The 12,375-nt window shown below is 41.4% G+C and overlaps 1 protein-coding gene across 2 annotated transcripts; it reads left to right on the forward strand.

Moving 5' to 3' along the window:
- Window positions 1-117: 117 nt before the first annotated feature.
- epyc (epiphycan) lies at window positions 118-12,353 on the forward strand. Of its 2 annotated transcripts, XM_079335800.1 has the most exons (9): window positions 118-354; window positions 3,437-3,635; window positions 8,146-8,308; window positions 9,417-9,614; window positions 10,276-10,407; window positions 11,036-11,194; window positions 11,283-11,485; window positions 11,656-11,751; window positions 11,862-12,353. In XM_079335800.1, the coding sequence occupies exons 2-9, from the start codon at window positions 3,444-3,446 to the stop codon at window positions 12,030-12,032; spliced, it is 1,314 nt and encodes a 437-aa protein (XP_079191926.1). In that variant the 5' UTR covers window positions 118-354; window positions 3,437-3,443; the 3' UTR covers window positions 12,033-12,353. The 2 variants fall into 2 exon arrangements, with proteins under 2 accessions (XP_079191926.1, XP_079191927.1); XM_079335801.1 differs by lacking the exon at window positions 9,417-9,614.
- Window positions 12,354-12,375: the final 22 nt, after the last annotated feature.

Consider the following 12,375-nt stretch of genomic DNA (forward strand, 5'->3'; position numbering starts at 1 on the left):
TCTGTGTATGTGTGTGTAATGTTTGAGATGGTTGTTCATGTGGGTGCGGGGTGGGTGCACTCCGAGTGACCAAAAGCAATCTACTCTGGTCCAATCAGTCTCAGTGCCGAGCTTCGCACATAAGCGGCAGGGCACTCAGGTCTGCTAGTGCACACAGACCTACACACACACACACACCTTTACACTTGTCACATACACACACATTTTTGCACACTGAACACACATAAATACACACGCACACACACCCTCCCTCTTCAAGGCACCCTGCACGACCTCTCACCATTGGCCAAGTCCCGGAGCCCTCAGCATCTCCATCACGGCTGAAGGGACCATTCGGGAAGGCAGGAGACAGAGGTAAGCGTTCTTGTTGCTATCTTTCATGCTCTCTGGTGTGGGGGGGATAAGGCAGACAGAGTGGCAAGACTTGCCCATCAAAAAACATTGCTATCCAGGGTTTTCACAGGGGCCACTTGGCTAATTAGTTGGTGGTGCAGCTGCTTTATTTTCCTTTCTTGGTTTTGGATTTGGAAGCTTCACAGTTGACTGATAAGTGGTTGTCTATGTTGTCGCTCAGCAAGGTTAGCAGTTGTGATAAGTCAGCTGGTAGTTTTTAAGCCAAAGTTGCTGTGATCCAGGTGTGAGTGTCAACAGGTGTTGTTTGGATAGGTGACAAGGACTTTGTGAGGATTTCATATCTACAGGACTGTTGGATTTTATGCATGAGTAATCAGGCAAAACTTTACTTTCTGATTTGTCAAAACTGCAATATAATATCCCTTCAATTTCAGAAAATATTATAAGGCTCCAATTAGTTTGTTTTATTTTTCCCAAACAGAACGATTTGCATATTTTAAGTGTTTGGCATATTAAACATTTTGTCACCTGCCTCAGTGAGAATTTCAAGTTACAGTGTTGACATTATCTAGCAGATGCTTTATGTCTAAGGTGATGTACACTTGAGAGTGCAACACAAGCAATGATCTAAAGTTTCCTTTTAACTGTTATAAAAAAAATACCAGTTAGCAAAGGGACATCTGTCAGGTTTGTTTAATGGCTTTAGAGGGAGAAAAAAAAAAGGTAGAATGACTGGATATCAGGAATGCTAAACACGGGGCCAAGCATAACACAGAGGTAGTCTGGAGGCTACACTCATGCACAGTTTTCGCACACTGCACACTGTGATGGCCTGCATATAAGCACATCTCTGTCTTTAATATAGTCCTTCTTTCCAAGGGACTGCAGACGTAAATTAGCCTAAGGCTAACTCTGGTGCAATGCAGCAAATGGTTACATTTATGTTTTCACTGCACATGGTCCCTTATCAATAGATTTCAATTGAATTGAATTTCAGTGTAACTTTGCTGGATTTCAGAACTGCATGACTGAAAATGTATTTCTATGTGGATGCTAAGCAGCTTTTGAAAATAGTGCACTCAATTTATGTTGGACATATTCTAGACAAGTGTCGGTGTTGATTTGCAGGAATAATCTAGTCCTCTGATATCAACAAAGATTTGATTCATGACTTGTTTTTTTTGTTGTTTTATATCTGTCCTCATCCCAAAAATAGCAGCAGAGGTTTCTCAACTTTCTCTCTCTGAAAGATAGGTGTGTTAAGACAGAGTGAGCATCTGTGAGAGGATGTGTCTCACAGATGCTCGTGTGTGTGTGTGTGTGTGTGTGTGTGTGTGTGTGTGTGTGCCTGCCTGTGTGTGAGTGTACCTGTGAGTGTGTGTGTGTGTGTGTGTGTGTGTGTGTGTGTGTGTGTGTGTGTGTGTGTGTGTGTGTGTGTGTGTGTGTGTGTGTGTGTGTGTGTGTGTGTGTGTGTGTGTGTGTGTGTGTGTGTGTGTGTGTGTGTGTATGTGTGTGTGTGTGTGTGTGTGTTTGAGCACCCTCACTGCTGAATGAAGCTTTTCCTTGCAGTCGTAACTCACTGCCATCCTGTCCACAAACCTCGGAGGAATTTGGAGTTTGAGTGCTGAGACAGGCAGCGACCGGGCCTCATAAAGGCCCTCTGTAAAAGGTCGAGGGGTAGAGTTAGCTCAGAAACCTGTCTCTCTCTCTCACTCTCTCTCTGTCCTGCACTCTCCCACTGAGTCTTTTCCTCACTCACTCCATCTAACCCTGAGGGCCAACATCTTGTCCACATCTCTTGCCATCTCACTCTTTACTTCTCTTCTTCTCTTCCCTCGCTCTCCGTTTCTCTGCCCCAGCCTGGAGGACTTTCTTAAAACCTTTTTTTTTTTTTTTAAATTCAACATCATTTATCCGAGGCCTGCTCAGATATAAATGCACCTGCTGTTAGTGTTTGAAATTCCTCTCAGACATATGACTGTTTCCTAACCCTGCTGTCTCCTGTGCGTGCTAAATAAGCAGTTGTAAACATATACTTATCTTATTAGCACATCCAAGCAGGGATTCTCATACATGGACTTTATCAACCTTGCTAAGCTTCATGAGTTCCTCTTAGGAAATGGAAAAGATTTGCAGCAGCTATCTGGGTCATGGCGGTGAATACTAGATCTGCACTCACTGAATATGATACAAACTCATTTTAGATTCAGGTGGACAATGGCCCTCTTGTCTTGCACCCTCATTTCAACCTTAAAGCCAACAATTTTGCTTCTTGTTTTTTGGCTTGATAAGGGAAAAGATAAATTGAAGCCCAGATGTTTTATATGGGCAAACCCACTTCAACTTTTAAACCATTGCCCACAAATCCTACTGGATGAAAATAGATTTCTTAGAGTTCTTAATCTGTGATGAAAATGTTCCCATGGCTCCTTATCAGATCAACTCTGACTTTTGACCTCTGGGACGTCACATCCGAGCACTTATTTGACCCAAAATGGCTTCTCCCTGAAGCAATAACCCTCTTGCTTTCATGGAGCCCTCATGTCTCGATCCAATGAGCTGTCTACGCCTGAGTAATGAATTTAGTGGCTGAAGCCAAGGAACCCATAGTGAAGATTTTTTTTTTTTTTATTTCATTTTGTAGACAAGACTGATTATGCAGCCTATATCTTAATGGCAAACTCTATTGGCCGATGTTTTTTGACATAGGTGTAGGTTATGTAGCTTATAAGAAAAAGTTGCTAAAATAAATCTTATTTGGGGTTATGTGAACCTAATAACTAATTGCTAAGATGCTAAAGTAGCCAAATAGCTGAAGCCACTATCAAATATTGACATCCAAATGTGATTAAAACCTTTTTAGTTTTGAGTACATGTCGCAGTTGTCTAGTTAAATTTACAGTGTTTGTTATTTATTGACAGCAGTGGGAGTTTGCTTTGTATCAATATAGTACCATAGCTTACACTACAGAGATCTCATTTAGCTTCTATTTTAAACTTGCATGTATTATCCTTAACTGTGTCTGAAATGAGGACTCTTTGAATGCAAATTCCCTTACTTTTCATCTCTGTCTGTGTCAAGGTGGACTATGAGGATGCTCGTGCGGCTGATCTTGGGACTCTTGGTCCTCAAAGCGGTGGTGGCCAGCCCCAGATTTTCCCGACAAGCGGACTTGGACTCATACGACAGTGCCAACTATGATGTGGATCTAGATAACTTAAATTTGGAGAACCAGGATATGTATGACTACGAAGAGGGGCTGACAATTGACGATCCTCAGGTAAGAAACTGTATCTGCCCATAAGTAAAGGCAGAAGAAAATCTTGGGCCAAAAATGCAATTAACATGCAAAAAAAAAAAACTTGGCATGTACGTTGGCTATTTGAGGTTTTTGTTATGCATTTATTTTTTTAGTTGTCCACTTTCTTAGAGATCTGCATTCACAGGGATTCAGAGTTTGTATTTAGCAGTGTAAGTAAAGGAATATGTTGGATCTCTTGATGGGCTTACACATTTGCTCATAGCCATAATGGTTGGTTTTGAACCGAGGTCAACAAGTTCATGGAGCAGACAGGCTTCCCACTGATACTGACTGGAGCCATTTGGAAAGTAGACAAACAGTTTTCAACTTTATGTTCAATTGAAAGCCAAAATATTTCAAGTTTTATACCTTTGCAAGCTGCCATCTCTGTTTCATGCAGTAGAATCGAATCAGACGGATTTTTTCTGCATCTGGAGTTGTTCTTCTGCATGTAATTGAGCAATATTTATGCACTATGATTAGGAGACATTTCTATTGGAAAGGTTGAGTAGGGAATAACTTGTATTATTTTCCAACAGTGTTATGTCCCGTTCTGTGAAAGCAATTAAATCCTGTTCTAAAAAGAGTAACACTCACATTCTTTTTTAATTCAAATCAGTTTCTTCTACAGGCAACAGCTTTTAAAATGTGAACAGAGTAGAGTTTCAAACTGGTTGATGGGTTCCAGAAGTTTTGTTTAAATCTGCTCAAGTTGAGTGTGATGTGGCAAGCCTGCAACGCCTGCTGGGCTTGCAAGCTTTAGCCACATTTCAGGGTTCCTGTTCATACCGCTTTGTTATGAGGAAATTAGGCCAAGCTATGTCAAGAAAGATGGCACGAGTGCTCCACATCACATTTTCAACAGGCCTCTCCTGAGCCAGGAACTGAAGTTAAACCTGATGTGGACTGAACACACACCACTGCTGTTATCTAACATGAATCTGAATCAAATGCAAAATGAGAAGATTGGACCAGTGGAAAAAGTGAATTTATTTTCTCATCAACAGTGGCAAAAAAGGTAAAAGTAAAGCCTTTTGCCTAAGTTTGAAAAATTGGCATCTGGTGTGCAAAGCTTTACAGAAGTGTGTGACACATGGCATTGCTCAGTGTGGGAAGATTGTAATGCGTTGCAGGAGAATGGCTTTGATAATGTCTCTCTGTTAACATGCCTGGATATGACGCAGCACATTGCATAAGAGCTTGTGGGAGCAGCCAGAGTGAAACAAGCACAATAAGACTCACTAAAATCTTTCTCACCCTTGTTAAACCCAAACTTTCGACTCGTAAATGCATTTTGCATTGAGAAACAACAACAACAACACGCTAACAAAGTGCGCTAACAGCACACTTGAAGGTGTCAGATAGAGCGGTTGCTTAGGATTATATGGATTTTATTCACGCACGCATCAGATGTCAGGGGAAAAGTTAAGCGTGATGAGCGCCAGGCCTCTGGAATGCTGACTCTTTCCTTTCCAGAGCCATCTGTTGGTATTTCTCCTCTTTTCGTTCTCATGGCTTTTCTCTTTGTTAGCTAAGTAAAGGCTCGTTTTCCAAGCAAATCAGCCTCAGTCTGCTGCATTCAAAAGTCTCGAAATGCATGTATTTATTGATCCAGTTGTCAAGACTTTGTGAGTAACTGGGTTTCTGAAGAGTTTGCCTGTGATTCTGTTGTCATCGATTGTTTGACTTTATATAGCCAAGCAAGTAGTTATTTTGTCTGTTACCCACATTTCTATTTGTGGTCCACCTGAAACATCTAAATAAAAACAAAGTAGCCTCCAAACAACACTAATTTATCCAATAATTATTATCATAATCTTGTCCATTCATATCAGATAGTTTCGTTTAAAAATCCAGACACATTTTATCTCTGCATTTGTCTTCCCAAGAGTCAGATGAGAAGATTGATAGAACTTTTATGTCTGTTATTAAATATGAAGCTACATCCAACCGCCATTTAGCTTGACTTTGCACAACAACATTGCATGCAAACCTGTGGACACGTTTTACCTCAACCTTCTTTAACTGTCTGATTTCTATGATTAATAGATTAGACCAAATTGTTAGTTTGAGCTTGTAATGTTGGGAAAGGGGTCTATTTCAACGACATAGTTTCGATCAGAAAATGAATAGCTATTACACACAGATCGTTAGCCAGGCATTGCAAAACAGAGGACACCTAGCCATGCATGTCGTAGGCTTCCTGGGCCTTGTCATCACATCAAGGTTGTCAGGCCACTCTGGTGCAGACTTTGGGAACTAACTGAGGCGTATTTACTAAGATGACTGAAACTCTAACTCATGACTTAAATTTGATTCAACTTTATGAATGTAACTCGATATTATTAACCTTGACAGTTTTTGTGGATAAATCACGAGATAGGTGATGTCCTAATGCTACCAAACTAGTTTTGCTCTTGTTGCTTCCCAAGCCCTGATGAATGCATTTACTGATTTATTTGCTGTAGGCCTACACTTCAGTTGCATGTTATGGTGGTGCTCACATTCAGCGTGTCTCCCTGTGCATTCTGTATTCCCATGCTGTATCCAGACCTTTTTTTTTTTTTTTTAGTATTTTTGGTTTCCAGCCTTTCCCCGCTTCTCTCCCTTGGGTGTATGTGTTTGTTTTGGGGTAAGGGGGAAATGAAGGGGAGTGCTGCAGCAAGCTAACTCTGTGCAAGACTTTTCAATGGCTTACCTTGTTGTAACTCAAACTGTGTCTCTGCCAAGCATTAAAATGTGACTTTCAGTGTTGGATACATCTTCTTTGCTGCTTTTAATCTCTTTGCAAGACTTTAATTTAGTTTTATGTCTTGCTAGCCATCACATTAAGGCTTTATTTAGTTTGGCTTGATGGTTGTATTGATATACTTTCATATTTAAAACATATTGGCTGAATGTCCTATGAAATGTGGTTTAAAGTAGCTAAAAGACTGAAATATGGATTCTTGCGGCTACCATGTGTGTCTTGGTTCCACAAGGACCATTCCCTTTCTGCAGGGTAGAGTCTTCCTTGTTGGCCGTCAGAGTGTCAGGTATACCTGTGGCAGTGTGTGGGGGTTCATTGCCCCCGTCTGGAGAATGATAGAACTGCAGGTTTAATCAAACACTAAAGCATCAGAGAGCAACTGCAGTGAGTGTTATACAACTATAACACTTGATTGATATAGCTGAAGATGTTAATGGATGAACCAAAAGGCACTGTAAATTTTAAAGCTTGGCTGGTACCACAGAATTGTCTTTGTATTTACTTCCCAGAATGGATTAAATTTTTGGCCTATTTGATAAGAATGTGAGGTGATTTGATATTTTAAAATGAGACAAATTTACCTGGTTTGAGTTTGTCAAGCCTCTTGGTTCGACAAAACACACCCTTAACTGACTTAAATCTGCATTTGGTCCAATTTTTGGAATTGGGAAATAATGGAAAACCTTTAACTAGAGACTACATGATCAGATATCATAAATTGGGGTCGGATTGAAAACACACCTTCCTGTCCTTTTAGGACAGTAACGTGCAAGCACTCCTTGATTGTGTGGTTCATAACAACAAAGAGAACAGAGTTCTAATCTGAATCCATATAAAGGACGACTTGCAAGATTGATATTGCTCACCTGCTACTTTGTAAAAAAAAAAACATTTTAGAATAAGAATCAGAAAGTGCATGTATGCTACAACAGAAATGTCCTCTGTGGCCATTCATAGTTTGCAGCCAAATGTGGTCATTGCGGATAAAACTATAAAGCTATTTCACCCAAATACATCGCTGCCATCTGGTGGTGGAGATGATGTAGAACCTGATCTAGTGGGGGTTCTCGCATCAGTCCTTGACAAAGTAATACCCACAATAGTCACAACATGTGTTAGACTCCAGTGCTACACACATTTAGCTGCCTCCATTGTTTAATCAGTAAAACAACAGAAACAAACAGCTATGCACATGTAATCAGAGAAGCACACAATAAATATACACTGAAAATGAACTGCTCAACATCTGCATACAAACACAACATGAAAAGAAAGTGACATCTCAAATAATAGTGTCTCAGTTCTTGTTCTCATGTTATCAGATTTTTGTGTACCTTTTGAAAGTTGGCTGAATTTAACATAGCTTAATTAATTTAATATGACACCAGTATTTTGACTGAATATAGTTTGTTTAATGTCCCAGACATGGGGGGTAATACCAGTGTTTCTATTTTTGTATACACAAGTTCTCCTCAAGCCAAACATCAAGTATTCATTTTTTTTCAAGATCTTATCAATCAGGTAGATGTTGCCATATTTGTCCTATGATGATCACCAATTGTACTTTTGAAAATGCATTTAGATATAAAGAACGTAAAGTGCTCGTAATACCGATAGTGGTGTCTTCCATGTTGACAGTTACCTGAAAAAATACATTCTTTGAATCTCGTCCTTACTCCTGTAGAGTCAGATTTCAAATTCCCATCCATTTTTGACTCACTGCTGCTGTCTTTCCCTCAGATAGAGATTGGAACGCTGGCCCCACCTGATTATAACTACCCTGTTCCTGAGGCCTCGATGGAAGAACAAGAAGAAGAGGAGGAAGAAATGCCCTTAAAACCACAGCTGGTCCCTCAGGGCTCAGGGGGCTCGGGGGTTCTTATGGGCCCAGACACACAGAAAGGTCTGAAAAAGCACTCAGCTTTAGAATTTCTCAAACATAAAAAAAGGTTTCTCAATATCTGAAATCAACGTGGTGGAAAAGTGCACCCTGCTCAAGCTATAAAAGCAGAACCAAGGATCTAAAACAAAGATACACCAATCGATTACTCATAGTCCCATCTGCGACAATCATCTTTTCATGTGCATGTCTTCCATTTAACTAGCTGCTAATGGTTAAATGTGTTCTTTTCAACCATTTGGTGTCAATTTGTTTCCAACTGTTTAACCTAATCATCATTATAAGCTCCAAACCTGATCAATGATCCAGTTCTGTCTCATCTGTCTGTGTTCAATAATACCTAATCTTGTCTCTAACAAGAGGTGGAGCTGCGTCTGCCGCCCATTGACATCCTTCATGTCTCCGGGGACTTTGGAGGCTCTGTAGGGTCTGGAACCTCAGGAGCTTCTGGGGTCTCTGGGTCTGGAGGCTCAGGGGACCTCCTGGTCTCCGGCGCCTCTGGGGGTTCTGGTGATATTGTTCTGATATCTAGAGCCTCAGAGGAACTCTTCAGCTCAGGGGGATCTGGGGAATCCTTGGTAGGTGGGGATATCCTGATATCTGGGGATCTCTCAGGATCAGGGGCGACTTCTGGAACCTCAGGTTCTGGAGGGGTTCCCATTGAACTCCCCCTGGGCTCTGGAGGATCTGGGGACCAGTCTGGTTCTGGGTTTTCTGGAGATCTCTTGATCTCAGGGGCTTCCGGAAGCTCTGGGGTTTCTGGGTCTGGTGAGTCTGGGGACTCAGGAATAACATTTATATCTGGAGGTTAGTACTTTCAAAGGAAAGATAGTAAGGCAAAAACAACCTGTCTAATCTATGTGATTCATGTTAATCTATTGTCTGAAATTCCATTTAACTGTGTTAAATGTTGATTGTTTTGCTTGTCATTTTACTTTTTTGTTCAGCGTTTTGCTTTTGTTTTTGTGTTACTGATTATCATAACCCTAACCTGATGTCTCACCTAAAATGCGAGTGTGATTGATTGATTGATGGGTTGATTGATTGTCTATTTCACCCCTCATCGTCCCTGATTTCATGCCTCCTAACACCAACCGTTGGCTCTAACAAGAGGAGGAGCTGCCCCTCATTCCTGATACTATCCCCAGTGAGGCATCGGGTGCTTCTGGGGACTTCTCAGGAGCTTCAGGAACCTCAGGGGCCTCTGGGGATTTCTCTGGAGACTCAGGTGTCTCTGGAGCTTCTGGTGTCTCTGGCTCTGGAGACGCAGAGGTCCCTGAAGTCACCCTGATCCCTGACATTGATAAAGGTCAGTATCTGATCTAGACTAGCGTGAGATATGTCATTGGCAGGGCTAAAATAACTCAAGTTCATACCTTACAAGTCAAGAAGCATACCAAAAAGGGAAGACTTTGAAAAAGGTGGCAGAGCTGATGCTGGAGCAGGAACCCATTACATTTGGTTATTAGCAAGCTGTTATTTGTCAGATTTGGATTTCTTGCCTTCAACCTCACAGCTCATTTGGTTGGAGCACCAGTAAAGATACCCCGCCAAGTTGTTAACTTACAGTAGGGTATTGTTTCTGTTCAGTTCTATCACGCACACTTATGTCTAAGAATAAATAAACAAACTTGTTTTACGCTGGAATGGACTGCTAGCTTAACATGAGGGTGAAGCAAGTTGTATCTCATTCCTCTGTTGAGGCAAGTGATTCTCCAAAACAAAACTCATTTGAGCCTTCTTCCTCATAAACAAGTTTGGTGTGCTTATCTAACAATCAAATGTTTGTGACCACTCAGCAGATCACATTTTCATGTTAACACCAAAACCATCAGTTTGTTAACAATGCTAATGAGCTTTATGTTACTTACAACAGAGGCAAACAGTCAGCTTCTGTTTGCCAAATGTCCTTTTCTATGTCCATGCTGATCTAACCTGTTTCTTTAACACCTAATTTTGTCTCTAACAAGAGGAGGGGCTTCTTCCAACCACACCAGAAACCCCTCAGGAGGGTGCTGGTAGTGTAGAAGGGTCAGTGAGCTCTGGGATGCCAGAGCCCGGTGAGCCTGACGAACCAGATGAGCCTGTGGTTGACAGGACAGGTCAGTATTGAACAACAGAGGAATTTGTCTCAAAGACGCATGATGACAAACAGCTCATCTGATATTTGCGTTTAGTTTAGAACTTCAAATTTATTTTATTTTTCCACCATGGTTGCTGATTCAACTGGCGCAGAAAATGTCTCATGGGTGGGTTCAAATTGATATGAAACTAACAAGAACAAGAAAATGTGTGATTAGCGTGATTAAGCATATTTTAAATGTGTACCCCACAGTTAGTGTTTACTTGATAAAGTAATGACTAGAGAATTTGGTTGTTAATGAAATATGTTTGAGCTGCGTACACTCTTTTATTTCTGGGAGAGAGAGAGAGGGGAATGACATGCAGGAAACGAACGACAGGCAACTGTAGGCCTATATGGGGCGTGTAATCAAACCACTCGGCGACCAGCACTCATACAAGGGCAAACTAATGATGAGTTTGCCAATTCATCTGCTTCCAAGGATTATAAATAGTAGTGTCTGCTGGAAACTTTCCCATGAATAATGGCCTTTCGGGTATTTTGAGAGTAAGAGGCTAATTGTAGCCAACTTTACTTTTACAAATACAATGAAATAAATGTCTTATTTTCTCCTCTCTTCTTAATCATCCTCCTATCTGTTACTCCAGATATGCCTACTTGCTTGTTGTGCACATGCCTCGGTGGTTCGGTCTACTGTGATGACTTGAAGCTAGATAGTGTACCACCTCTTCCCAAAGACACCACTCACTTCTACGCCCGCTACAACAGAATCACCAAGATCAACAAGTCAGACTTTGCCAACATGAGTACGTATTCCGTTTGAACACAATTCACGAATTTTGAACGAGGAGTTGGCACAGATTTTTCAGAGTGGAAACTTCCGCTTTCTTCCAGACAAGCTGAAGAGGATCGACTTAACCGCCAATGAGATAAAGTCCATCGATGACAGAGCCTTCATGGGTATGCCTCAGCTGGAGGAGCTGGTGATTCGAGAAAATCATATCTCACAGCTGCCCGCCCTCCCAGAGACCATGAGCTTGATTGATGCCAGCCATAACGACATTGGTACCAAGGGTATTCACAAAGAGGCCTTCAAAGTACGTACAACTCACAGTGTGTCCAAAATCACTTACTCATCACTTCGCCGTATGAAGTTAGTTCTGTAGATAACAAAAAAAACATATTCATATCCAAAACATTTATGTTCATAAAGTGTAACATATAACATTTAATGGCCCTTTAACTTCTGTCTTTTCATTTTATTCAGGATATGACGAGCTTGCTGTACCTGTACCTAACAGACAACATCATCGACTACATCCCACTGCCTCTACCAGACAGTCTGCGATCTCTACACCTACAGGTATTTTTGCTTCTCTTTGACTTTGGTCCCAGGCCAGTCTCATAGAAATGGATGTGATATCTCATGGTGCTGAGCTCTCATATTGCGTCCTCCTCTCTCCTCCACTGCAGCGAAACAATATTCAAATGATGCACGAGGACACGTTCTGCAACCTGAAAGACTTCAACTACATCAGAAACGCACTGGAGGACATCCGTCTGGACGGCAACCCCATCAACCTCAGCAGGACCCCGCAGGCTTATGTCTGTCTGCCACGCATTCCCATCGGGGACCTAATCTAACCACACAAATACCTTCCCTCTTGCACACATTTTTGTACATATGCACACACAAAACCACACACGCAAGACCGTCCGTCACTCCTCAATCCATCGATAAAAAAATTAAGGCTTATTCAAAACTGTTACATGTGCCACTGACGGAGAAAGATCTTTAAAATCACGTGGAATCCATGTTGCTTAAACGTCAACACAGAAATGATGTGTGTGTTTCTGGCGATCAAGCACACACACGCAGACACACACACACACACACATGCACCGACTTCCTGTAACTCCTGTAATTTTTATGCCAGGTATGAGACAAGCACAAAATGAAACTGTCCATCTTGTTCCCTCACTTATC

Source organism: Symphodus melops (genome assembly GCF_947650265.1).
Source record: "Symphodus melops genome assembly, chromosome: 22".
In the NCBI taxonomy this organism is placed as follows: domain Eukaryota; kingdom Metazoa; phylum Chordata; class Actinopteri; order Labriformes; family Labridae; genus Symphodus; species Symphodus melops.

Coding starts and splice junctions, on each gene's coding strand:
- epyc (XM_079335800.1), top strand. CDS start 3,444: ATGAGGATGCTCGTGCGGCTGATCTTGGGACTCTTGGTCCTCAAAGCG. Junction 10,408..11,035: donor GCCTGTGGTTGACAGGACAG/GTCAGTATTGAA, acceptor CTGTTACTCCAG/ATATGCCTACTTGCTTGTTG. Junction 11,752..11,861: donor TGCGATCTCTACACCTACAG/GTATTTTTGCTT, acceptor CCTCCACTGCAG/CGAAACAATATTCAAATGAT.